Source organism: Plasmodium malariae, assembly GCF_900090045.1.
Source record: "Plasmodium malariae genome assembly, chromosome: 9".
Lineage (NCBI taxonomy): Eukaryota > Apicomplexa > Aconoidasida > Haemosporida > Plasmodiidae > Plasmodium > Plasmodium malariae.
This window is the reverse complement of record NC_041783.1, coordinates 773,784-798,494: the sequence shown is the minus strand read 5'-3', so window position 1 is coordinate 798,494 and position 24,711 is coordinate 773,784. Positions and strand designations below refer to the sequence as shown.

General features: G+C 27.8%; 7 protein-coding genes across 7 annotated transcripts; 2 read left to right on the top strand and 5 right to left on the bottom strand.

Moving 5' to 3' along the window:
* Positions 1–232: 232 nt before the first annotated feature.
* On the top strand, positions 233–1,344 carry PmUG01_09027000 (GTP-binding nuclear protein RAN/TC4, putative; the record flags this gene model as incomplete). Its single annotated transcript, XM_029004957.1, has 2 exons — positions 233–350; positions 818–1,344. 2 exons carry the CDS (start codon positions 233–235, stop codon positions 1,342–1,344), a joined length of 645 nt encoding a protein of 214 aa, XP_028861594.1.
* A 1,865-nt stretch (positions 1,345–3,209) lies between these two features.
* On the bottom strand, positions 3,210–4,606 carry PmUG01_09026900 (peptidyl-tRNA hydrolase ICT1, putative; the record flags this gene model as incomplete). Its single annotated transcript, XM_029004956.1, has 6 exons — positions 3,210–3,290; positions 3,436–3,504; positions 3,702–3,772; positions 3,936–3,991; positions 4,150–4,226; positions 4,499–4,606. 6 exons carry the CDS (start codon positions 4,604–4,606, stop codon positions 3,210–3,212), a joined length of 462 nt encoding a protein of 153 aa, XP_028861593.1.
* An 802-nt stretch (positions 4,607–5,408) lies between these two features.
* PmUG01_09026800 (tyrosine--tRNA ligase, putative) lies at positions 5,409–7,025 on the top strand (the record flags this gene model as incomplete). Its single annotated transcript, XM_029004954.1, has 1 exon — positions 5,409–7,025. The coding sequence occupies one exon, from the start codon at positions 5,409–5,411 to the stop codon at positions 7,023–7,025; it is 1,617 nt and encodes a 538-aa protein (XP_028861592.1).
* Positions 7,026–8,022: 997 nt separating this feature from the next.
* Positions 8,023–9,471, bottom strand: PmUG01_09026700 (conserved Plasmodium protein, unknown function; the record flags this gene model as incomplete). Its single annotated transcript, XM_029004953.1, has 1 exon — positions 8,023–9,471. The coding sequence occupies one exon, from the start codon at positions 9,469–9,471 to the stop codon at positions 8,023–8,025; it is 1,449 nt and encodes a 482-aa protein (XP_028861591.1).
* A 2,692-nt stretch (positions 9,472–12,163) lies between these two features.
* Positions 12,164–12,550, bottom strand: PmUG01_09026600 (conserved Plasmodium protein, unknown function; the record flags this gene model as incomplete). Its single annotated transcript, XM_029004952.1, has 1 exon — positions 12,164–12,550. The coding sequence occupies one exon, from the start codon at positions 12,548–12,550 to the stop codon at positions 12,164–12,166; it is 387 nt and encodes a 128-aa protein (XP_028861590.1).
* A 2,552-nt stretch (positions 12,551–15,102) lies between these two features.
* Positions 15,103–20,133, bottom strand: PmUG01_09026500 (conserved Plasmodium protein, unknown function; the record flags this gene model as incomplete). Its single annotated transcript, XM_029004951.1, has 1 exon — positions 15,103–20,133. One exon carries the CDS (start codon positions 20,131–20,133, stop codon positions 15,103–15,105), a length of 5,031 nt encoding a protein of 1,676 aa, XP_028861589.1.
* Positions 20,134–21,609: 1,476 nt separating this feature from the next.
* PmUG01_09026400 (deubiquinating/deneddylating enzyme, putative) lies at positions 21,610–22,899 on the bottom strand (the record flags this gene model as incomplete). Its single annotated transcript, XM_029004950.1, has 1 exon — positions 21,610–22,899. The coding sequence occupies one exon, from the start codon at positions 22,897–22,899 to the stop codon at positions 21,610–21,612; it is 1,290 nt and encodes a 429-aa protein (XP_028861588.1).
* Positions 22,900–24,711: the final 1,812 nt, after the last annotated feature.

Below are 24,711 nucleotides of genomic sequence, written 5' to 3'. Positions count from 1 at the left end.
GTACATATATATATCGTACTTATATTTTTTTATATTCTTTGTATTGTGTGTATGCGTTCCTAGTGTGCATATTTCGAACGTGTAAAATTTTGAGCGGTTTAAAAATTTTTTTTTTTTGTTCCCCCCCCATTTTGTTTTCTTATATATATATGTACGTATTTATATATACCCACGTGTGCATGCTCATATATGTGTATACATTTTCTATGACTTTTTAACAGATATAATCAGAATGGATTCTCAAGAATTTATTCCTCAGTATAAGCTTATATTAGTTGGTGATGGTGGTGTTGGAAAGACAACCTTTGTAAAAAGGCACTTGACGGGGGAGTTCGAAAAAAAATATATTCGTAAGAGGAAAGAATTGGAAAAATAAAAAAAATGTGAACAAAATGTAGAAAAAAACGCAAAAAAAATGCAGAAAAAATGCAAAAAAAATGCAGAAAAAATGCAAAAAAAAATGCAGAAAAAATGCAAAAAAAATGCAGAAAAAATGCAGAAAAAATGCAGAAAAAATGCAGAAAAAATGCAGAAAAAATGCAGAAAAAAACGCAAAAAAAATGTAGAAAAAATGTAGAAAAAAACGCAAAAAAAATGCGGGAAAAAACGCAAAAACAATTGCTTCAATTGATGTGTGCACAAAATGTTCTATGTGTATATTTACAAGTTTGGTCCTTGCATGTACTTAGAAGCCGTACGAATTGTGCTTTTTATATATTTTTGCATAGGTGTAATGCTATAATATTCCATAATGTATAGTAATATTTTTTCTTTTTGTTATCATTACATTTATATATTCATTTTTCCGTCTTTATAGCAACCCTTGGTGTTGAAGTTCATCCATTAAAATTTCAAACAAATTTTGGAAAAACTCAATTTAATGTATGGGATACAGCAGGACAAGAAAAATTTGGAGGGTTAAGGGATGGATATTATATAAAAAGTGATTGTGCAATAATTATGTTTGATGTATCATCACGTATTACTTATAAAAATGTACCTAATTGGTATAGGGATATAACAAGAGTTTGTGAAACAATTCCTATGGTTTTAGTTGGTAATAAAGTAGATGTTAAGGACAGACAAGTAAAATCAAGGCAGATACAATTTCATAGAAAAAGGAATTTACAATATTATGATTTATCAGCTAGATCGAATTATAATTTTGAAAAACCATTTTTATGGTTAGCTAGGAGGTTGTCTAATCAACCAAATCTTATCTTTGTCGGAGAACATGCAAAGGCACCGGAATTTCAAATTGATTTAAATATCGTTAGAGAAGCTGAAAAGGAATTAGAGCAAGCAGCCGCAGTTGCCATTGATGAGGAGGACATAGAAAATTAAGGGAACCAAGATGGTAGTATAAGCTGATAGGAAGCGAAGAACGTTGGAATATGTGTGAGAAAAATGGAGAATGTACAACGTGTAATATGTGATAGAAAAATACTGTTGAAAAATTAGATAGCTCTCTGCATATTAATGCATGTATATGTTATTATTTGTATATACCTAGAACAGAGAAGTAATATATATATATATATATATACACGTATATGTACATATATATATATGCACATGTGTATACATATGTGAAGATATACACAGTAGGTAATTATGTAGGTCACTGAAAATTTATAACTGTTCAGCCATCTTGTCAAGATCATATTTTGTTATATATATATATATATATATATATATATGTACGTACATATGTCTATACGATATGTATATATATGTATACAATTTTTCTATTCTTACATTACTGATACTGCTAAATATATTATTGTTATTATGTGGTTTTTCAAGTACCCCCTTTTCCCAAGCTCTTCTGTATATGTGCGCGAATGTATATTTTAAATAATCTTCATTTTTAATTCCCTTTTAAATAATTTTTAACGAATTATTTAAGTTATATATATAGGTTAAAAATTTTACCAATTTGTTAAAGCGAATGAAAAATAAGAAAAAGGAAAAAAAAAAAAAAAAATCAAAAAAGGAAAAGAAAGAAAAAAAAAGTGAAGAAAAAAAGGAGAAGAAAAAAAAAAATATATATGCATACGTACCATGCGTACACACAATACATACATACCATGCATACATAAAATGCTTACATAAAATGCATACATACAATACTTACATATCATGCATACATAAAATACTTACATATCATGCATACATAAAATACTTGCATATCATGCATACACACCGTACATATGTATGTACAACAAACAAGTGCTAATAAAGAAAAGCTCTTCTTTCAATTTCATAAATATTTCATGTGTATTTAATAGTGGAATAACAATTTAAAAATGCGCATTTGGAAACTCATCTGGAGAACTTCTACTCATATGCATTCATATATACGTTTGTGTGTATATCATATATATATATATATATGCGCCTATATGTGCTTATATGATATATATCTACACAGTTCATGCTTTTTTGCCCTATTTTATGAGTATAGCATATATATATATATATATATATATATAACGCCAATTATTGTTTGAAATTTTTAATATACATATACAAATATACATACATATATAAGTATACATATATAAATATACCTATTTCTGTATAGCTTACCTTTTCAATAGCAATTTCTATAGTGTTCTTGTTTATTTTCTATTTTTGTTTACAACAAATATATGAAATAACTCGTACTTGTTATACATGCATAAATAATTACATACCATATATACATACATATATATATATATATACTATATGCACATGAATAAATGTATTTTTATGTATACGTGTAGATACGAAACTTTATTTTATATTTTATTTTTAGACTTTAAAACGTTGAATTAATAGAAGGAAAGAAAAAACAAAAAATAAAGGTACATATGCATATGATGTATATACACATATATGTATATATTGAGGTATATTAGTATTAATTTTTGAATATATGCACTGCAAAAAAGCTACTATTAATATAATGTGTAAAAAAAATAGTATCATCCATTCTGCAGCTAGCTAAAGTACAGGCTTAAAATTCATTTACGCATGTAAAAATGGAGAATATTATGCCTTTTCTCCCTTTTTACATTTTTATAAATCACAAAAAAAAAAAAAAAAAAAATTTAAATTTAAATTTAAATTAAAATTAAAATTTGAATTAAAACTTAAATTTAAGTGAATTTTAGAAATAAAAGTAAACTCATGTTTAAAATTAAAGATGCAATTATAATGTCTCAGTCGTAATCTCTTCTATTAAATTTTCTTTCCCGTCTTTTTTTTTTCTGATTAATTAGTGTATCTTTGTATCTCTTTATCTACAAGGAACATGTGAAAAGGGTGCAAGAATAAATGATTAAAAAAAAAAAAAAAAAAAGGGAAGGACACAAATGGGAAAGTTAAAAAAAAGGCAAAAACGGAAAGATGGAAAAAAAAAAAAAAAAAAACTATAAACTGCCTTACTTGTTCGTCTGACTTAATAAGATTGATAAAATCTTTAACAGTTGTGTACTTAACCTTTTCCTTGTAATTCTAAAATGCACGTTATTTACAACAATAAACATATACAATACACGAATGTGCTTACATGCACACACATATATATGCATACGCATGCGTACATCAACAAAAGTATATATTAACATGTACATATAAGCGAAAAAAAAAAAATTTATAAAAATAAAAAAAATGTCACAAATTCGTTTTGTAAAATATTTACTATTTCTTACTTCTGCTTCTTCAAGAATAGCCTTTAATTTATCAGCACAAATTTTGTAGTTCGATATCTGAGAAGAGGTTTCTATTTTTAGAAAGAAGGGAAATAATAAGCGGTAAAAAGATACGCAGTAATGTAAACTATATAAACATTCATAATTTTTAACATTTCAATATATATCATGGAAAATATAGCATATTAAAATTTTGGGTACATATGTGTTCTCCAATATATATGTCTTGTTAACCTTCACATTCAATGATGAACTCATTAGATTTGTTCAGTTTGTTTTTGAAAATTTTTCTGACATTAATGTAATAAAGGTGGAGATAACATGTGTAATAAGGAAGCAAAAATGAAAAAAATTGAAAAAAAAAATGGGAAAAAAAAGAAAAAAAAAAAATATTCCATTTCTACTTACAACTACAATCTCACTCTTTAAAAATAATTTTAAATTTTACTTCAAATTTTCTTTAACAGTTGAAGGGATCCATTTTGCAGTATCAACATTAAATCGAAGTTGCACTTTAGTTTCAGCCTTTTAATAGACAAAATTTAAAGGAAAAAATATTTTTTTTTAAATGTGCATGAACAAGTCATGTAAAAAGGATGTATCGTGTTAGTTCATACGTCCATACGCTCATAAGGGCATGTATACATGCGCACACATATAAATGTACATGTATAAATATTTTTATGTTTAAGTATGTATTTGTATATGTGTGTGCAAGCGCGTGAACGAATTCATATGCAAGCAGAGATGTTCTAATGAGAAAGTCTAATGTGCAATCGGTAGTAGTCCTATTTAACCTTGTTGACACTCTGACCCCCTGGTCCTGATGACCGTGCTGTAATTTTCTGAATTTGACTGAATGGAATTTCAAAGGATAAAAAAAACTTTTTGCTTAATTCAAACATTCTTCCAAAAGTTAAGTGTCCATTTTATAGTAGTGTTAATATGAAAAAAGTGATTGCGTCGTGAGAAATCCGCGGATGTTAAAAAATTATTACATGTTCAGAAAATTGCGGCTGTTAAAATTTTATTTCACGTTCAAAAATTCCCTCATGTTAATAAATTATTGCATGTTCATGTATATAGTCAATAAAAAACTTATTTGTTCGAATTAAGTGAACATAAAAATAACACGCTGTCGTAATTGTATAAACAATGTTGCAATAAAGATAATTCAATTTAAGAGCAAAAGAGGAGAGATAGGCCAACGTACGTACGTACGTATGTATGTATGTATTTATATGCACTCACTTCACTTTAGCAGGGGCTTAAATGTATGAACAATTTTCATAAAATTATTCACATAAATTGGAAGAGTTACACTCTACAAGCTATTCGGCTATTTGCTTGGTATAACAAACCAATAAATAGCCTTTCTCATTTTTGAATTTAAAAAAAAAAAAAAAAAAAAAAAAGGGATCTTTGCAGTTTATTTAAAAAAAAAATAAATGAATAAGTAAAACATGATAGGCCGAATTTTTATTTCGAAAAGGGGAAAGCGGTAATACTTGAATATGTGCATTTTTTACATGTGTACAACTATATACATATATAATATGCATACGTAATATACATACGTAATGTACATAATATACGTACATATATATATATATATATATATATATATATATATATATATATATATATATACGTATATCCCCCCCCCCCATACATGTACACCTACGCAAAATAAGATGGGCGAACCGTATGATGATAAGCACGTGTATTACTCTGCTCCAAATTATTATACTTTTTGGTGGGCCTGAACATGCAAGAGGTTATAAAAGGTGTGCGCTGCATTGCTTTAGTAACAGAATTCAAGAAGACAAAGTAGGGGAGTATGAAGTAAAATCGAAGGCCTTAAAAAAGCTGTATGAAAGAAAATTAATTCATTATGTGAGTGATATAAAAAATATTGATAGAATACTGTACGAAAATGAAAAGGAAAAAGAAAAAAAAAATAGAAAATCTGTGTATGTTGGGATAGATTTAAATTGTAAATATTTACATATAGGTAATTTAATACCTCTAATTACGTTAGGTATTTTACGAAATAATAATACAAACATAATAATATTATTAGGTAGTAGTACAACAAAAATAGGAGATCCTTCATTTCAAAATGTAGAAAGAAAAAGAACAGTAGATGAAGAAATTTATGAAAATGAAAAGAATATAAGAAGTAATATTATTCGTTTATTTCTTCAAAAAGAAATGAATGAAAAAAAATTAAATGAAATTATTGAAAGAAGTAATAATGTGTTTGAAGATAACGAATTTATATACGAATCAGACACAAAAGGCTCATTAATAATTTTAAAAAATAGTTTATGGTATAATAAAATAAATATTATTGATTTTTTAAAATATGGAGAATATTTTTCTATTAACAAATTATTAAGAAAAGAATGTTTTCTGAATAAGTCATGCAAAAATTTGACATTAAAAGATATGAATTACGTAACATTACAGTCTTATGATTTCTTGTATTTATTTCAAAAGTATCAAACGTTAATTCAGGTAGGTGGATCTGATCAATGGGGAAATATACAGTCCGGCATTGAACTTTGTCAAAATATTTTTAACAAACAGTTATATGGATTGACAACTAATTTATTAATACATAAAAACAACAATAAATATAGTAAATCATTATTTAATGAAAATAGGAAATTACCCATATGGGTTGATAAAAATTTTAATCCTCCTTATTTATTTTGGAATTTTTTAAGAAATATAGATGATGTAAAATTGCAATCTTACATTGATATGTTAACGAATTTAAATATGAATATACATGAACAAGTCATAATTAATAGGAGGTGTAGTTATACTCATAAAGTAGTAAATGATAGTGTGAGTGTAAATAGGAAGGTAGATGAAAGAAATATGCAAAGTATTTACGACGAGCAAATTAACAAGGCAAAAACACAACTTGCAAATAGTGTTACATCATATGTATATGGAGAAGAAGTTGTAAATAAAATACATAAAATGAACAAAATGATGAAGTATCAAGAATTTGATAAAATTGAAAATGTAGATGATTTAAAAATATTTCCATTTATTGAAATTAATACTAACGATTTAAATAATAACAAAATAAATATTATTCACGTGTTAAGAAATTTGGAAATTGCAAATACAAATAAAGAAGCAAAAGAAAAAATTGGTCAGAAATGCTTATATTTAAATAAATTACTTATAGACGATCCAAAATTTCTTCTAAGTATTGAAAATTTTGTACAAGTGAAGAATAATAGTAGTTATTATGCAATACTGAGATTAGGAAAAAAGACATGTTACTCCATAATTGTTAAGTGAGTATTTTGCAGTAGAAAGGGGTGGGATGGTATCATATGTATTCCCTTCGAAATGTGAGTTGATGCAAATGCCCATTTTTTTTTTTTTTTTTTTTTTTTTTTTTTTTTTTTTTAGAGATACCTGAAATGTGTTTTATTTTTTTTAAAATTGCAATTATAGCAAGAAACAAATTTGCATTCGCTTTGTTCTAACTTTAATATCTGAAAAATTAGCTTTTCGTGTAATTGTTTAATCATAAGTGAAGGTTAGCATTTCGTGTAAAAAAAAAGGCATAAATGGATAAATAAAAGGGAAGAAATAATAATAAAAATATCAACAGTGATGATAATAAAAATGGCAATAATAATAATGATAATTAAAGAAAAAAAAAAAAAAAAAATTTAAAACTAATTTAAACGTAATGAAGAAAGTGGGCAAAATTTATAATTAAACTTAATTAAAAAATTTTAACAAAAAAAAAAAAAAAAAAAAGGACGAAGACGGGGGGAGTGGATGTTATTGTTAGTGTCAATGTGCGTGCTAGTGTGAGTATCTGTGTGCATGTGCATGTGAATGTGAATGTGCATGAAAAGGGGGGAGGTACAACGATTTATACTTAAGGAAATATCCTCAGAGCGAAGTTAAGCACAGCTCCTTAATTGTTAAGAAAAGAGTCACATGAGAAACGGCTAGACTGTGTAATTATATATTTCATATTTATATATATATGTACACTTTCATAAAGTAAGCATTATTAAATATGGAGAACCCCCATTTGAAAAGCGTATTAAAAGTTTGTGCAATATTTTTTTTTTTTTTTTTTGTTCCTACTCCTTTTACCTTTTTTTTTCACCCTTCATTTTTCACCCTTCATTTTTCACCCTTCATTTTTCACCCTTCATTTTTCACCCTTCATTTTTCACCCTTCATTTTTCACCTGTAGTTTTCACCCTTCATTTTTCACCTGTAGTTTTCTTTTGGTTTCACCCCATGTGCGTAGTAGCACGTGCGGGTACGACTACCTCCTCCTTTTTGCAGGCTTGCACATTTTCATCAAACAGCCAAAAATAAAGCAAAAGAGGATAAGACATATAACAATACCAATTGTTATGGTAACCACTTCATTATAATTAACATTTCCAGGGTCATCCCTTAAGTTAGTTCCTGTAGGATGAATATTAAAATTAGGATTTTGCGCTAATTGACTAGCCGACATAAGATTCTGTACATTCATTTGTGGATATGCTGTTCCATTTACAGCTGCAGTAGCAGGAGAACCCCCTCGTAATCCTGCTCCAAGTGCTGCCCCAGCAACTGCTCCTATTGCCCCTCCTGCTGTCCCTCCTACAGTTCCACCTACTGTGTTACTAACTGTGGGTTGTATATTTGGCGGATTAGGTGTAGGACTTGGAACTGCTGCAACTTGAGGTGAAGTGATTGGACGGGTAGGAACAGGTGCCCCAGAAGGTGGTATACCATTATTCATGTTAAAAGGTGGATTAACATTTGAGTATAAATTAGGAGTAACTATTTGAGGAGCTAATGGGGAATTATTAGACCCATCTATATCTAAAGAAAAAGGTCCTTGCATGTGTTTATGTACGCCTCCTAATAAACCATCAATAGCTTTGGAAGCAACTAAAGATAAAGTTGGATTGATGGAATAATTTAATTTATTTTGTAATTCGATATTAGAACTTTCAATGTCTTTTTTGTTTAATGATATATTCTTTTTTTTATTATGTTTTGTAAATGATGGGAAAAATACCTTTACACCTTTTATACCATCTTGAGTGTTATCTTCATTTTGAAAAGGAATTAAAGCCTCCTGTTGTGCTGTATTGAGTGAGTTCGGGTTCCCTTTTTTTAGTCTAATGGCATTCCTCCTACGAAGGGGTCTATGCGCACTATGTTTGCCGTTGTTGCTGTTGTTTCCATCAATATTGTGGTACACACCACTCTCACTAATATCGTGCGTAACCCTCTCACTGCTAAGGCGCGTATTACTATTACTACTATTGTGATTATTACTATCACTGATATTGTGCTTATTACTATCACTACTATTGTGCTTAATACTATCACTACTATTGTGCTTAATACTATCACTACTATTGTGCTTAATACTATCACTACTATTGTGCTTAATACTATCACTACTATTGTGCTTAATACTATCACTACTATTGTGCTTATTACTATCACTACCACTGTGCGTATTATGCGCCGCTCCATCAATCATCGCTTTGTTCCCCCTCTTTTGTCTACCATGGTTCATGTGCGAGTTGTTTTCCATATATGGTTCATGGCTTTCTAAATTTTTAACGTTTGAATTAGAATGATGTTTATAATCCTTTGAATGATGTGTCCTTCGATTCAAAGGCTGTGAATTTGTTGAAGCTCCTAAATAATTAAAAAATATTGCACAGAAAAAAAGCTCTAGATTGTAGTATTTTAAAAAAACCATTATGCCTACAATTCACTTAATTTTGAACATATACATTTATGTATGAACATGTACATATGTGTATACATTGTGTATATGTATATATATATATCCGCATGTCCTCTACATTTCTGTTAACCCTTTTAATACTGTTCAATTAAAATGTACACATGAATCATTATTCCTACTTATGTCAAAATGGGCCTATTAAAATGTAAATACAAAAAGCTGACAAGGTCAAATTATAAAAATGGGAAAAACCAAAAACCTCAAAAAAAAAATAAAATAAATAAAATGCTTACATTAATAAATATGCAACTAAAATTATGTGCGGAAAAAAAAAAAAAAAAGTACAATCTTGAAAATATTGCTTGTTGTGAAGACTGTTCAAAAGAAAAGCAAAGTAAAAATGGAGAAATAAACAATTTACATGTTTGTACACGTCAGTACATATATATATATGTGTTTGTATATACTTATATATGTGCATATGCGTATATTCGCCCACGCTCTTAAGCAAAATACACTGTCCCAATATACCTTGCAGAAATGTATAATATATATACAATTATATGAGCATGGGTATGTGAATACATTTCTTTACACATGCTGAATATTAAAAATAATGACTTAATAGCTCTAAGTATTTTTAATGATGACTGTTGTTTAATATGTGCGCTCTCATTGAATATGGGGCAAATCCACATACTGAAAAGATGAACGACATTCAAACAGTGTTACGTGCGTATGGGTACATACGTATATTTGTATGTATATATATATATATATTTGTAAACATATTTATATATTTAACACGTGAAAATTGTTACTTAAATAACCATTCTACCTGGCAGCATTGATTGTTTAAAAAAAAAAATAATAAATAATACAATAAAATAAAAAAATAAAAAAAAAGTTATATGCACCATTTTGCATGTACGAGTGCATTAATTTTGTATAGGAAAAACATAAACATGGTAAAAATATGCATAGGCTAATGTATAATATACAATTTTGTATATCCCATTTTCAATATTTTTTGGCCTTGTGTAGTGATTATGTCTTTTGCTTATGCATACCCATGTACGTGTACATTTATGTATACATTGATCCATGCATAGATACATGCATAAATACGCGCATAAATACGCGCATAAATACATAGACAAACCTGAAAAATGGATTTGTTATAGCTCATCATTTCATTATTTTCTTTGCTTCTACTTTTTTCCTTATACAGAAATGTTCAAAAAACAATTTGTTTATCATTACAATATTCTCTTTGACGTCCATTATCTCATGAACATTTCATACCATCAATGATGCCATTCAATGTTTCAAATGCGACACAAAAAAATAAATGGCCAAAATAATAAACTTGCAACTACAAATTTACAACTCACATATTCATAGCTAACTGCCAATTTTGCATACTATGTGAATAGCGCAAAAAGATAAGGACTACAGGAGCCCCTTTGTTCCCCTTCTCCCTTTCTTTCTATTCTTTATGGTCATTTTTCCTTTTTCCTTCACTTTTTCTTTCACTTTTTCCCTCACTTTTTCTTTCACTTTTTCCCTCACTTTTTCTTTGAACTTTTCTTTTTATTTTTGCTTTTCTTTAATTTCTGATCATGTATTTTTTATTGACCTTTTTATGTATAGTCTATAACATTTTTAATGCGAAAAAAAAACATAAAAAACCATAAAAAATTTATGTTTTATTCTAATACTATAATTAATGTTAAAATGTAATTGGGAAATGCAAAGTTGATCTAATACATAAAAAATTTTAAAAAAGAGGTAAGCAAGCATAAATATATACGCATACATACATATATATATATGCACATATCATCACAATAGTACATGTAAACATGTACATATGTAAGTACTATAAGTACACACGTATACGTCTGATAATAAAAAATCTAAAAAATCTAAACATGTTATAATAATAAGCACAAAGAAAAGCAGCATGGTACACATAAATGTGCAGGTAAGGAGATCAAATGCCGAAACCCATTTTCACAATGCACGCAAGTACGTACATATACATGCACAACAATATACATACATAAGTACACACACACACACATACGTACACACACACACACATACGTACACACACACACACATACGTACACACACGTACACACACGTACATACACGTACACACACAAATGTATATATATGACTGTTCATTGGAAGTATCACGGGAAAAAGAAAAACGAGTCTTGATTCAAAATGCACATTCCCCTCTACATAAAGATAACACATTTGTAATATGTGTATACATATGCGTATATATATATGTGCTATTTCCACATATCCTTATAATGCGCTTCCAACACCATGTACGCCCCTCTATTTTTGATTTCACATTCATTTTATCTGTCCATTGCTAAAATGCATTATTTTATTTTATATATATATATACATATATATATATATATATTTTTTTTTTTTTTCTTCCCTTTTTGTTGTTACTACATTATTTTATACAATCATGGTAAATACTTTTCACAGAAATGATAAAGTTACAATTGTTAAATTGTTTATAAATTAAAATTTAGCTAGCCAAAAAAAAAAAATGTACATAAAATATATAATACATACGCGTGTGTGCAATATAGCTCTACAGGCAATTATATATATGTATATATATAAATCTGCATAATATGTATATACATATGTGCACTATACATGTCACCTATTATAAGGTCTTCAACTTTTTGACAATTTTGTTAACTTGGCTATTCAAAGGGTTGATTATGTAATTATTTAAGTACAACGTAACATTATTCTGACTATTAAATTTGCTGACTTGTTCATATATTATATTCAAATAATCAAATTTTGGCATAATTAAAATAACATAAAGAGCTAAATGTAATAAACACCATATAAAGCCACTGATTTTGTATATAATTGCTCCTATTGAAGTGGTTACTAAACTTTCAAAAATAACAAAAAAAAAAATATACTTCAAGCAGTACTCCACTATTTCGTACTTCTTATGTTTCCAACCGTGAAGAGATAGTCCCACTGGTAATAAATACCCCACCATGAATATCATTATTTTAAATAGAAAACACAGCATTTTTTTCAACGATAAAAAAAGGGAGATACAAATACATTCATATATATATATAAACGTACGTACGTGCGTATGTATGTATATTTATGTTTATCAAAATTCCCCAAATGAACATATATATATCAAGTTACCAGTTCGACGAGAAAAACAAGCTGTGAAACTGCTAATTAAAAAAAAAAAATAGCACTAAAATGAAAAAAGGTCTTCACACATATATTTTTTAGCTAAAATCGATGTAATATAAAATTTCTTAAAAGTATATTAAAAATGTTTAAGCTGTTTTATTGAACAAAATCATGTTCGTCAGTTGTTCATACATACGTATGTACGCATATGTATATGTACGTGCGTATATAAATGTACACGGATTTATGTATATGTTATATACATACAATGTAAGCAATGAATACACGCACAAGTAAACTGAACTTTTTCATTCTTTTAAATAATTACATAGGTATATACATTTTTAATAAAAACACTTAAATAAACGTTTTTGTCGTTTTTATAGCACTGTTTTTTTTTTTTTTTTTTTTTTTTTAAATTTTCTTAAATATAAATTAAAAAAAATTTTCACTTCATTCGGCAAGAGTCGTGCATATAGCAGTACACATAATATACATACGTATATATGGATGTATATGTATGTATGTATATGTATGTATATGTATGTACGTGTATGTATGTATATGCGTATATTATGTATATACAATAGTCATGAAGAGAGCTCAGTGTAATGCTATTCCAACTAAACATTTTAATTTAAAAAAAAAAAAGGAACGGTTAGATTGTACTATTATTATTAAAAATATATTTTAAAATATTAAAGCAAAAATAAAAATATTATGAGAGCGGTAAAGGAGTTCTCTTCTTTTTTCCTCTTTCTATTTTCCTCCTTATTTAGTAAAATAAAATTGTACTTCATTATCATTTTATATATACTTACTGCAACATAAATGAATATGAAATATTAATTTGCCCTTGATCTTTTTGCTTACGAAATATTACCATACTTTTTTGGTGTAAATTTTACATTTTAAATTAACATACATTTTATATGCACATGTACATGTTATATTTAAATATATTTTTGTTTACTTATGTGCGCGTGTAAAAGGTTGCATAAAAATATTGGATAAAGGGAGATATATCAATCTTTTAGTAAAGGAGGAAAAAGAAAAATCAAACATGCACACATACGTATCTGTATAAATATATATATATTTATATATAATAATATAAACAAAGGAAACATATAACAAATTGACGCTAATATTTATTTCTACAGAGCCATAAACACGTTCATGTGTAAAATGTATTATATGTTTGTGTGTATAGGTGAGAAATACATGTTCATTTTTTGCATAATATTTTTTATATAATAATCTCTTAAGCGGAGGGGGGAGTTTGTAGAAGACTTGCCCTTTTTAGCTCAATTTTTTTATATAGTTCACTTGAATGCATAAAGATGAAGAGTAAACTCATCTGAAAATTTGAACATTCATTTAAATTTTTATTGAGTCAGTAATAAAAATGTTTTAAGTGACCGTCTGTATGCTTATGTCAAATTAGACCAATCTTATATTATATATGCATATATGTACATATGTATATATATGTAATTTTCTTATTTTTGGGGAAAACACTTTTTAAATACATTATTATGAAGTAGTATGTTAATCTTACAAGCTTCACTAATTTATTACTAAAAATAATACCATATGGAATAGAACGCGCCCATATATATATTGAGCACGGAGTGTATAAAATAAAAAAAAAAAAAGAAAAAAAAGCTTATAAAATAAAATGGATGCCCTTGTAAGAAATGCTTTTATAATTAACTCCACAAAAAGTATGATGGTATGTAATGTAATATTTTTTTTTTTTTTTTTTTAACCTACCATGCCGTGTGCTGGTATATATATATATATGTATATCAGTACTTTTTTTTTTTTTTTTAAGTTGTCCTTTTAAAATTAGAGAAGCATGTAAGTCCCGTTTATATGTAAAGCTCACTATTTAATATACATGACAAATGTATACTAACATCCGTGGATGAATATTATGTACATGTAAAACAAAAAAAAAAAAAATAATAAAATAAAATAAAACAAAGTGCTTAAAGGCGTATATGCCAGGGTATTTAAAATGAATAAAACAATGTCTATGAGTAATACAGTTAATTCGCTAATTGACTAGTTTGCAATTTAGTTCAAGAAATGGTCAGTTCACTAATTAACTACTATGCAAATTCTACGGATATGATTAATTATAATGTTACCGTGCGTTCGTTTAACACGATTTCCTGGGTTTAGTTATAATTAAAAAATATATACAAGTGAACTGCAAATTTACTAGCATAGGTAAGCACACGGAATACGATATAAACGTGAGTACAAAATCATAAGGCGAGGTATTTGCAAAGTGCTATTTGTGTTTACTACTACATAGGAATAGTATCACTAATAGTTTTGATGTAGCATTGTCGCTATTACCTCACCCCCCACCTCTTCAATCACTTGAAGGAGAAATGTTCAGGAAATAATAATTGCTTCTCATGCATAACCTTCGCTAAAATCTGGATAAAGCGAAGAGTTACTTGTTTTAATATAATTTTCCAAAATTCCATAAAACTTTTCAACATTTTTTAGTATTTTATAGTACCTTATGAAAATATTCATATCTCTTAAGCCTTTAATTTTTGTAAAAAAATTTTTACATACATATGTTTTGTAAGGAATAATATTTTTTGAATGAAGTACATTTTCTAAATACATACAATAATCAAAAAAGTATAACCATTGTTTGTTTTTTTTGGTGAACAAAATATGGGTTAATAGATTTAAAGATTTTATATCAAATGGGTTAGCTTGTAAAATTCGTATTACTAATTTTTCTGACTTACTCAAATTTTTTTCGCATAAATAATAATAAACTCCTGCATTGTACAGAATAAAAGACAAAGGAGTAGTTACAATGGTCGAGGTGTGGGAAAAAAAATTGTAGGATAGAAAAACTTTATTTATAATCGTTTGACACTGAAGAAAACCTCTTCTTAAAAAGTTATAGACGAATAGTTCGTTATATATGAAAATATGTTCACCATCCAAATATATTGCTCTGGTGAACATATCCTTTAAATAGTCAGTTGAATGATAAATAAATTTTTTTTTTTTTTTCAATTTTTCATTATGTAAATCTTGTTGCATTTTTTTTATAACACTAGAACAGTAAATCAGATAGGGTAACAAATTATATTCTTTTAATTTTAGACATTCAAAAAAAATTAATTTTCTCTCTCGTAATGATATTAATAGTAATGTATCATCTGTTAAACTTATTTGTAGTAAGTAAACGTAACTTAAGTAAAAGTTATTTTTTAACTGTATACATTTTTTAAAAAAAGAACAAGATTTTCTCATATCATTATTTAAAAAGGAAATTATTCCCAATATATAGTAATCCAAATAATCTTTTTTATATATGTACATATCTGGCTTGAAGTAATATCTTTTATATTTACGTACATGTTCATTAACTCTTTCGTGGAATAAAAGAACCAACTCTTTTATTTTATTTTTTTTATTTTTCAAAAAATCTTGTAAATTTGTAAGAGATGTTATAAACAAAAGAATAGCTTCTTTATTGGTATATGCCATTTCTCTTTTCATTATATATTTACTAATGTAATAGCTGTTTACAAAATCGCAATTTTTTATAGTATATAAATTAATGCATATAAGATCTATTAATGTTATTTTATCAATGTATATTTTTCCTGAACATCTAGGTAATTCATCAGCTTCTCTTTTTCCTCTGTCAGTCGTTATCCTAATGCAATAACGGCTTCTTACTTTATCAGTATTATTAAAATGTATGTCCACTAATTTTAGATGATATGCCAACTTCCTTATCATATTTAAAATATTCTCATTGGAAAAATTCCATCTTACAAAGTTTGCAATTTTTTTAAATGTTTTGTTACAACATATATGAAAAAATATATAAAGAGCATAAAAATAAAGGTCATCATAATGAGAGGACAACACAGTAAAATGCATCAAATCGCTTTCTGTAATTTTGTCGAAAAGGGACAAGAATTTTTTTTTCAAATTTTTACCATCACTGTTGGCTATTTCGTTCAAAAACATACTGCAGTTATCATGTGCAAAATTATAACCAGCATGTGCAAAATTATAACCAGCATGTGCAAAGTTATAACCAGCATGTGCAAAGTTATAACCAGCATGTGCAAAGTTATAACCAGCATGTGCAAAGTTATAACCAGCATGTGCAAAGTTATAACCAGCATGTGCAAAGTTATAACCAGCATGTGCAAAGTTATAACCAGCATGTGCAAAGTTATAACCAGCATGTGCAAAGTTAAAACTGTGAAGTGGGAAATATTCTTCACTATTAGAGGCCTCACCGTCGCTGTTAGTAACATGCAAGATATTACTCATGTTAATGTACATATTTTTTTTTTGTATTAAATTGCTGCATTTTTTATATTGACATTTTTGTGTGTCTTTTTTTTGGTTTCCAAATATTTCATTACTTTTTCGATTTTCGCATGAACGATCATAATTTCTGTTTATTTTCTGAACATTCAATATTTTTTCCCCCATTTTATTCTTGTCCCTATAGTGGTGAATTGTACTTAAATTTTCCAAGGTTCTCCTATTTAGCACTCCCTCCTCATTTATAATTTTATTGTAAAAAATAGGAGTAATATTTTTCTTATTATTTTCGTTCGTAATATTGTTGTTAAAATGTCCGTTCCTATAATTATGCTCGCTGGCTCTGTCTGAAAAACTTACTTTATAAAATCCGTCAATCATTTTTGTGCTACTATTATATGGTTGAATTTTCCTGACCATGTTCATGTAATTTTTGTTGTCACCATAAAAGAAAGAGGATTTCCTCGAGCAATTTTTGTTATCACCGAAAAACAAAGGGACCTTCCTAAAGGATATCTCATTTTGCGTGTTCTGATATTCCATAATATTATATGTCCCTTTATTTTTCTTATCACTTAGTTTACATAAGTAATAGTTTATAAGTTTCCCAAAGTAGTAGTTTTGTTGAACATAATTAACTAAGTTATACTCTTCATGTGTTTTCACCTGATAACATCCTATTAATTTATCCAAACAGCTAAGAACGAATGGCTTTATTTCATCCACATTAGTTTTATATTCCTTATGTAGCTCACACATAGGAATAAGATTAGTAGACGCTTTAGTTTTATTATCATCCATTTGGTTAACTACTACTTTTGAATATTCCATAGAGCTTAATTTAAAGTGGTGTAACTTTTCATAGCAAATTCCACAGAAGAAGTGCAAGATTCTTCTGTTAAATATGTTTAGATTCTTTTCATTAATATCATAAATGTATTTCAAACAAGATTTATATTTCTTTAATTTTATTAACGATTTTATATATATATATGTAATGTGAAAGTCTATATATATGTAGTCGTATCTGTACAATTGGCAGATCAAAGTATATTTTCCATGCATATATAAAGAACAAAATTTATGTTTTAGAAACGTGGAATTTTTTAAAGAGACTGTACTGTTAATGTCGTTTAGTATTATCTCATTTTTTTTTTTATTTCTTTTTATATCTAAATTTTTTTTCTTCTCTTTTGATATTATTTTGCCTTTACCTAGAGCACAATTTCTGCTGCTCACTATTTTTTCTAGGTGCAATGGATTATAGTACTTTTGGTTTAACCCTATAAGAATTTGCTTTTTCAATAAGTCGTTTTCCCTCCTCCTTTTGACATTCGCGTTGTTTATAATTTGAATATTGCCAATATTTATTTCACTTGTTTTTTCAATTTTTTCTTCAGTTTTTTCCTCAATTTTTACTTCAGCTTTTTCTTCCCTTTTATCCTTATTTATTATTCCTTCTCTCATTCCGCTCACGTTCTCGTTTCGAAATAAACTTATTTTGCACATCTTATTCATTTGAGATATCGCTTCCACTTTATCCACTTTGGGTGCACATGAAGAAGAGCATGTGCTGAAGCTTCTTTTCTTATACATCCGTTGTACGTTATCATTATTCCCTATTTTTTGAGCATACTTTGTTAAGTGGGATCCACTGGGGTGTTCATAACAGCCGCTATTAATGTAGGAACAAGACGACAAGTTTCTAGCGATTGAGGATTTATTAAACTTCTCGGGTGGCATTTCACGTGCTGTGCTCACTGTGTTATGGTGTTTCAGCTGTTCCGTAGAATATTCTTCCCGCACACTTTTTTGTAAAGTCTTTTTTTCCCTTACACATTTGAACTCATTTTTACACACATGTAAAAGCCCCTTTTGTTTGTCCTTTAGGGTGAATATTTTATTTTGCTTGCAGAGTTCTATGATGTCGTTGAAAATAACCATGCCGTTATTCTCTTCTTCCCCTTTTGTAACATTCGCCCTTGATGTTAATATTCCCAGTTTATTTTTTTTTTTGGTACCTTGCTGTTCAGGTAAAAATTTGGAAAAACACATGGTACTTTCATCGCTCGAGGTGTAATTATAAAGACGAAATAGAGGATCATGGGAAGTAAAAAATTGTTCATTTTTTCTCTTTTTTTTATTCCTCCTTTGTTTTATATTCTCTTTTGACTGTCTTCCTGTTGTATCCTTCTTTTCGCGTTTTACTTGTGGAGTTATAATAATTCTGTTATTTATTTTATTTTTTTTTTTAATTTTTTTTTTTTTATAGCCATCTGACGTGTGTGTAGTACTGTACTTGCTTCCCCTAGTAACATCTTTTCTATTTATAATAACATTACAAATATTGCAATCGTAAAGGTTGTTTTCTTTTTTTTTTTCATTTTTTAAATGTTTACTCAAATAACAAGGGGTAATACCACATTTTATGGTGGGTATATAATATTCAAGTATACAGCTTTGCAATTTACTGTAAGCAATATATGGTGATATTATAATATCACAGGGTTCATGCAAAACGTTTATATCCTTTCCTGTTCTTACATATGGATCAAGTGGTGTCTTATAACATGATAGGAAGCGAGTATTATTTGTTCCTGTGATATTATACAACTCCGCCCCTTCTCCTGTTGTTCCTATTCCTCCTTTTTTTTTTTTCTTTTTTTTTTTTTTCTTACTTATTAAATGAAAGAAGTTGATATCTTCTTCATAATTTTTTACAAAATTTTGTGTATTTCTTTTATAATCTGTGTAAAATATATCACAGTAATTTAAATAAAATTGTTCATATATATATGCTATGGAAGAACAAGACCGTTCGTCCGAAGCAATATTTTCATTGTGAACTAGTACTGTTAAGTATGTATCTTCATAAATGCTATACTTTAAATTGTGTTCATTGATATTTCCATATTTTATATTATCTCTACATTTATATAAATTTTTATTTAAACTATTGTGATCTGTGCGAGATTTACACTCTTCACTAAACGTACAAAAGAAATTGATGTCATCCTCTTCACATAGGAAACTTATGTACTCTAGTTTATTCTTATCATATGTGTACTTGTTTAACTTTTTCTTTGTCCTTTTTCCTTTGTCTTCTGTAACGCGTTCCTTCATCATATGTTTTGTATGAATTGGCTCATTTGAAAAGTATTACCGCGTGTGCTTGGCTTACCATGCGTATTTAACTCTATCATGTGCGTTCAGCCTATAATGTAAATTTAATGTATGTTTATAATACTCTCGTTGACTTTATAAAATGTTTATATTCGCCTTCTTACCCGTATTCATGATGGCTTTCGTCCATTAATACTGCAGTGATGAGGAAAAGCAGCAAAGTAGGGGGTGAACATGAGCACCTTTAAGGGGTAACTTTATGAATACGTACATAAGTGTATGTATGTACATAGATACATAAATACATATTTAAATGTACATAAGTACATATATATATAAGCGCGAGTAGTGCAAAAAAAGGCACACATATTGTATAGACATAAATTTTTTTCCGATCATATTCCTTTTTTTTTTTTTTTTATCCCTATTGCTAACAGTTCTGACACAAAATACCTTTAAAGATTATTATTTTTTTTAAAACACAATTTAACGTAAAAGAGAGATGAGCGAGTTATGTGTAGTAGAAAAAAAAAAAAAAAAAAAAAAAAAAAAAAAAAGAAAGAAATGATAACAAGAGTAAGGTAAATGGTTTAATGAGAATAATGAATTATTATTTAAAAATAAAAAAAAAAAAAAGGACAAAATGAGGAAAATACGTGAAAATAATGAAAAGGATGAAATGAGCGAAGAGAGTTGAAAATATTGATATGTAAAAATATATTAATTCAGGCACTAAAATGTTCAAAATGAATGTTAACTTGATGCTGTGAATATGTTACAATGAATTATTCATTAAAAAAAAAAAAAAAAAAAAAAAAAAAAAAACAAAACATACAAATTAACTAAGCAAGGAGAACAATAAAAATGCGTCAACACATTTACATATCTCTACCTGCATTACATGAAGGATAACAATTTGTTCGTTTCTCTGGAAATTACACTTTTCCACACATGAATGCATATATATATACATACATACATACATACATACATACATACATACATACATACATACATACATACATACATACATACATACATACATACATACATACATACATACATATATACATATATACATACATATATACATACATACATACATATATACATATATACATACATACATATATACATACATACATACACACACACACATATATATATATATACACATGTACATCACTTCCCCTTGCGCGGAATGTTCGTAGGAATCCAATAAGGCCACTCCCGCACAACACATAAAATGTTTATTGTTAATATCCTAATTTACACTTCTACCCACGTCCTCGAGATTTTATACGTGCACGTCTCCACACCTTTTTGCGTTACGACAAAACTATCCCTGCTTTCCCATATATATACATACATGCACATATGCATGCATATATATACACGCATGGGCGTAAGGATATGTGCAGTTCCCCGCGGAAGTTGGTCCATTTATGTGCCATGAAAAGTTGCTTTTGCCTGACCAGATCAGGCCGTTGATTTTTTTAGTTTTTCCTTTTGGTAGCTATCTTTTAAAATTTTATGTTTGGCCATAAGATTGAGAGAAGACATGATAAATGGGTAAAAATTGAAGAATTTAAAAGTGCGTTCTTTATTCCACATATTTTTTATTTCTATCTGTTCATTTAAAAGTCTTTCTAAATAGTCAATTTCAAAATTTGCATTTTGTAAAATATCATATAATTTATTTACATCATCAGGTAAATCATCGACGGAAGGTAAATTCGCAGAATTATAATCATCTTCATTAATTTCATCATTTAGTTCAATATTTTCACCTAAACTTATTAATTTAATATTTGTTCTCTGTCTGATAATTCTATGGATGTTAAGAAAATTTTGAATAATACTTTGCTTATCTTTTATAATAGTTAAAATATTAAACCTGTTTTCTCTATCATCCTTTGAGTTGCACATTTCATTAATTTCTTTTTTAATGTGCTCCCTGGCAAGATCGATCCAATTTTTTTTTTCTCCCACTGGGTCTGCTTCCCCCACTGGTGTTCCTTCCTCACCTATCAAGACTGGTCCTTCTTGCAATCCGTCTAACAAGTAAACCCTATCATCGTATTGTATGTAAGAAACAAAATGAAAAGCATCATGCGATCTTTTTTTATCATCCAGATGGTCCTCTTTATCTATATATATAGGCGTCTTATACGAATTATGAATATTACGAAGAAAGTTGCAGTTTGATAATGTGAGTCCTTTCATAGAACTATCAAAATTTCTACTAAACGATTTTATATTTTTTATTTCAGCACATAGTCCAATATCCTTATTCAAAACGATAGATAATATTGCTTGTGTTGCACATGCATTAGAAATAACCTGCTTTGCAAAAAATAAATTTTCGGGAACGTCATGTTCTATATATTTATTCCTTTTATAATTTTTCCCTATATTGAATAAGAATATAATACCATAAATATAGCTATTGTTTTTTAACAATTTATTATATTTAGTTTCTATACATATGTTATTCTTATATATTGTTTTATCTTCTGCACAACTGCTCTTCATCCCATTTTCACTATCACTTACTTTATCGCCTTCACTCTTATACTCTTCAGCACTTAGTATATTATGTATACTTATCTTATCTTTGTTATTTATATAATCATCAAAATATTCCATATCGTATACATCTTCTACTGATATGTTTTTTGCCCCCATCCTATATAACATATCGAAGAAAATGCATGGGTTGCTTTCGATCAAGCACCACTCTCCGACGTCCTCATTCTCCTTCTGCATTTTGATTTCCCCTACGCATATATGTGCACGTATAGAAATATGTATGTGTACGTATAGAAATATGTATGTGCACGTATAGAAATATGTATGTATGTATACGTATGTATGTGTATGTATACGTATGTATGGGTATGTATGTGTATGTATGTATGTATGTATGTATGTATGTATACGTATGTATGGGTATGTACGTGCGTATTTATGAGGATATTTAAATTTAAAAAAAAATTGAGGCCTTAACAGAAAATAAATCGAGTAACAGGGGAAAAATCGCAAATAATTGAAACACAAAATGTAAAATATTTCATGAATGCTATTTAAAAAAAAAAAAAAAAAATATGAAATTGTAAAATGGTAAAAAGGTAAATGATATAATGCAAAAAAGATAAACGATATAATGCTAAAAAGATAAACGATATAATGCTAAAAAGATAAACGATATAATGCTAAAAAGATGAACGATATAATGCTAAAAAGATAAAGATATAATGCTAAAAAGATAAACGATGTAATGCTAAAAAGATAAACGATGTAATGCTAAAAAGATAAACGATATAATGCTAAAAAGATAAACGATGTAATGCTAAAAAGATAAACGATATAATGCTAAAAAGATAAACGATATAACGCTAAAAAGATAAACGATATAATGCTAAAAAGAACATTTAAAATAATCCTAAAGGACGAGTACGGATAATTATATATAAAATGAAAACGATCAATGAAAATATTGATTTGTAAAAAAAAAAAATGAACGAAATATGACAGACCGAACGAACGGAAACTGAACAGTCCCGCTTAAAATTATTTTATATACGGGAATAATCAAACAAGAAAATGTGCTTTATGCTAGGTACTATTATTTGGCTCTCAAAAAAAATAAAACTAAATAAAATAAGGTATGGCCTCATTTTAACCTTCACTACGAATGATACGTCATCAGCATATGTAAATGTGCACATAAGTACATATGTGCACCTATAAGTGCATATGCATACCTATAGGGGCATAATCGTACTTATAGGTGCATATTTATGTGAGTATATGTGCGAATAATACGACCTCTCATTACTTTTCGCTAGAAAAAAAAAAAAAATCTTATTATACAATAAAATTAGTGTCAAAAAAAATAAATTTGTAAATTAGGATATTCAAATTGTTTTATCTTATTATATCCAACGAGGAAGAAAAAAACTATATACTGTACTTGCAAATAGGTTTATACATATATATATATATATATGTGTATGTATGTTTATATATATGTTTATATGTACTCGTAGAAAAGAAGAAAAACGAAGTGTGAGGGAAAAAAAAATAAAAAGAGCAGAACCAAAAGGCATTATAAGAGAATGTGTAAGAAATTTATAAAGCCGAATAATTGCACGTGCCAGTAAATTAAGTTCATAACATGCGTATAAATATATGTGCACATACATACGTACATACTTAAATATTTATACATTATATTACGCACGTGTGTACAGTATTTACGTATATTTTTCTGTTTAACTGGAGGTATATGCTTATATGCATTAAACAAGTTGTGTTACTCTCTTTTCATTTTTGTTTTAACGAAGGAGGTACTTTTTTATTCGCTTGTGTTGTGTAGGCACCTATACAAACTCTGAAGGTAATTAGGCTTGGTAAAATGGAAAAGAGCGAAAATTAGCAAAAAGAAAGGAAAAGTTAAGCAGTATAATGTGTAACTAATTATACCAAAAAGCGGAGAGAAAAAGCAGGGCAAAAACGCAAAACGCAAAAACTTTTGTTATTAACTGAAAAAAAAAAAAAAAAAAAAAGTACAAAGCA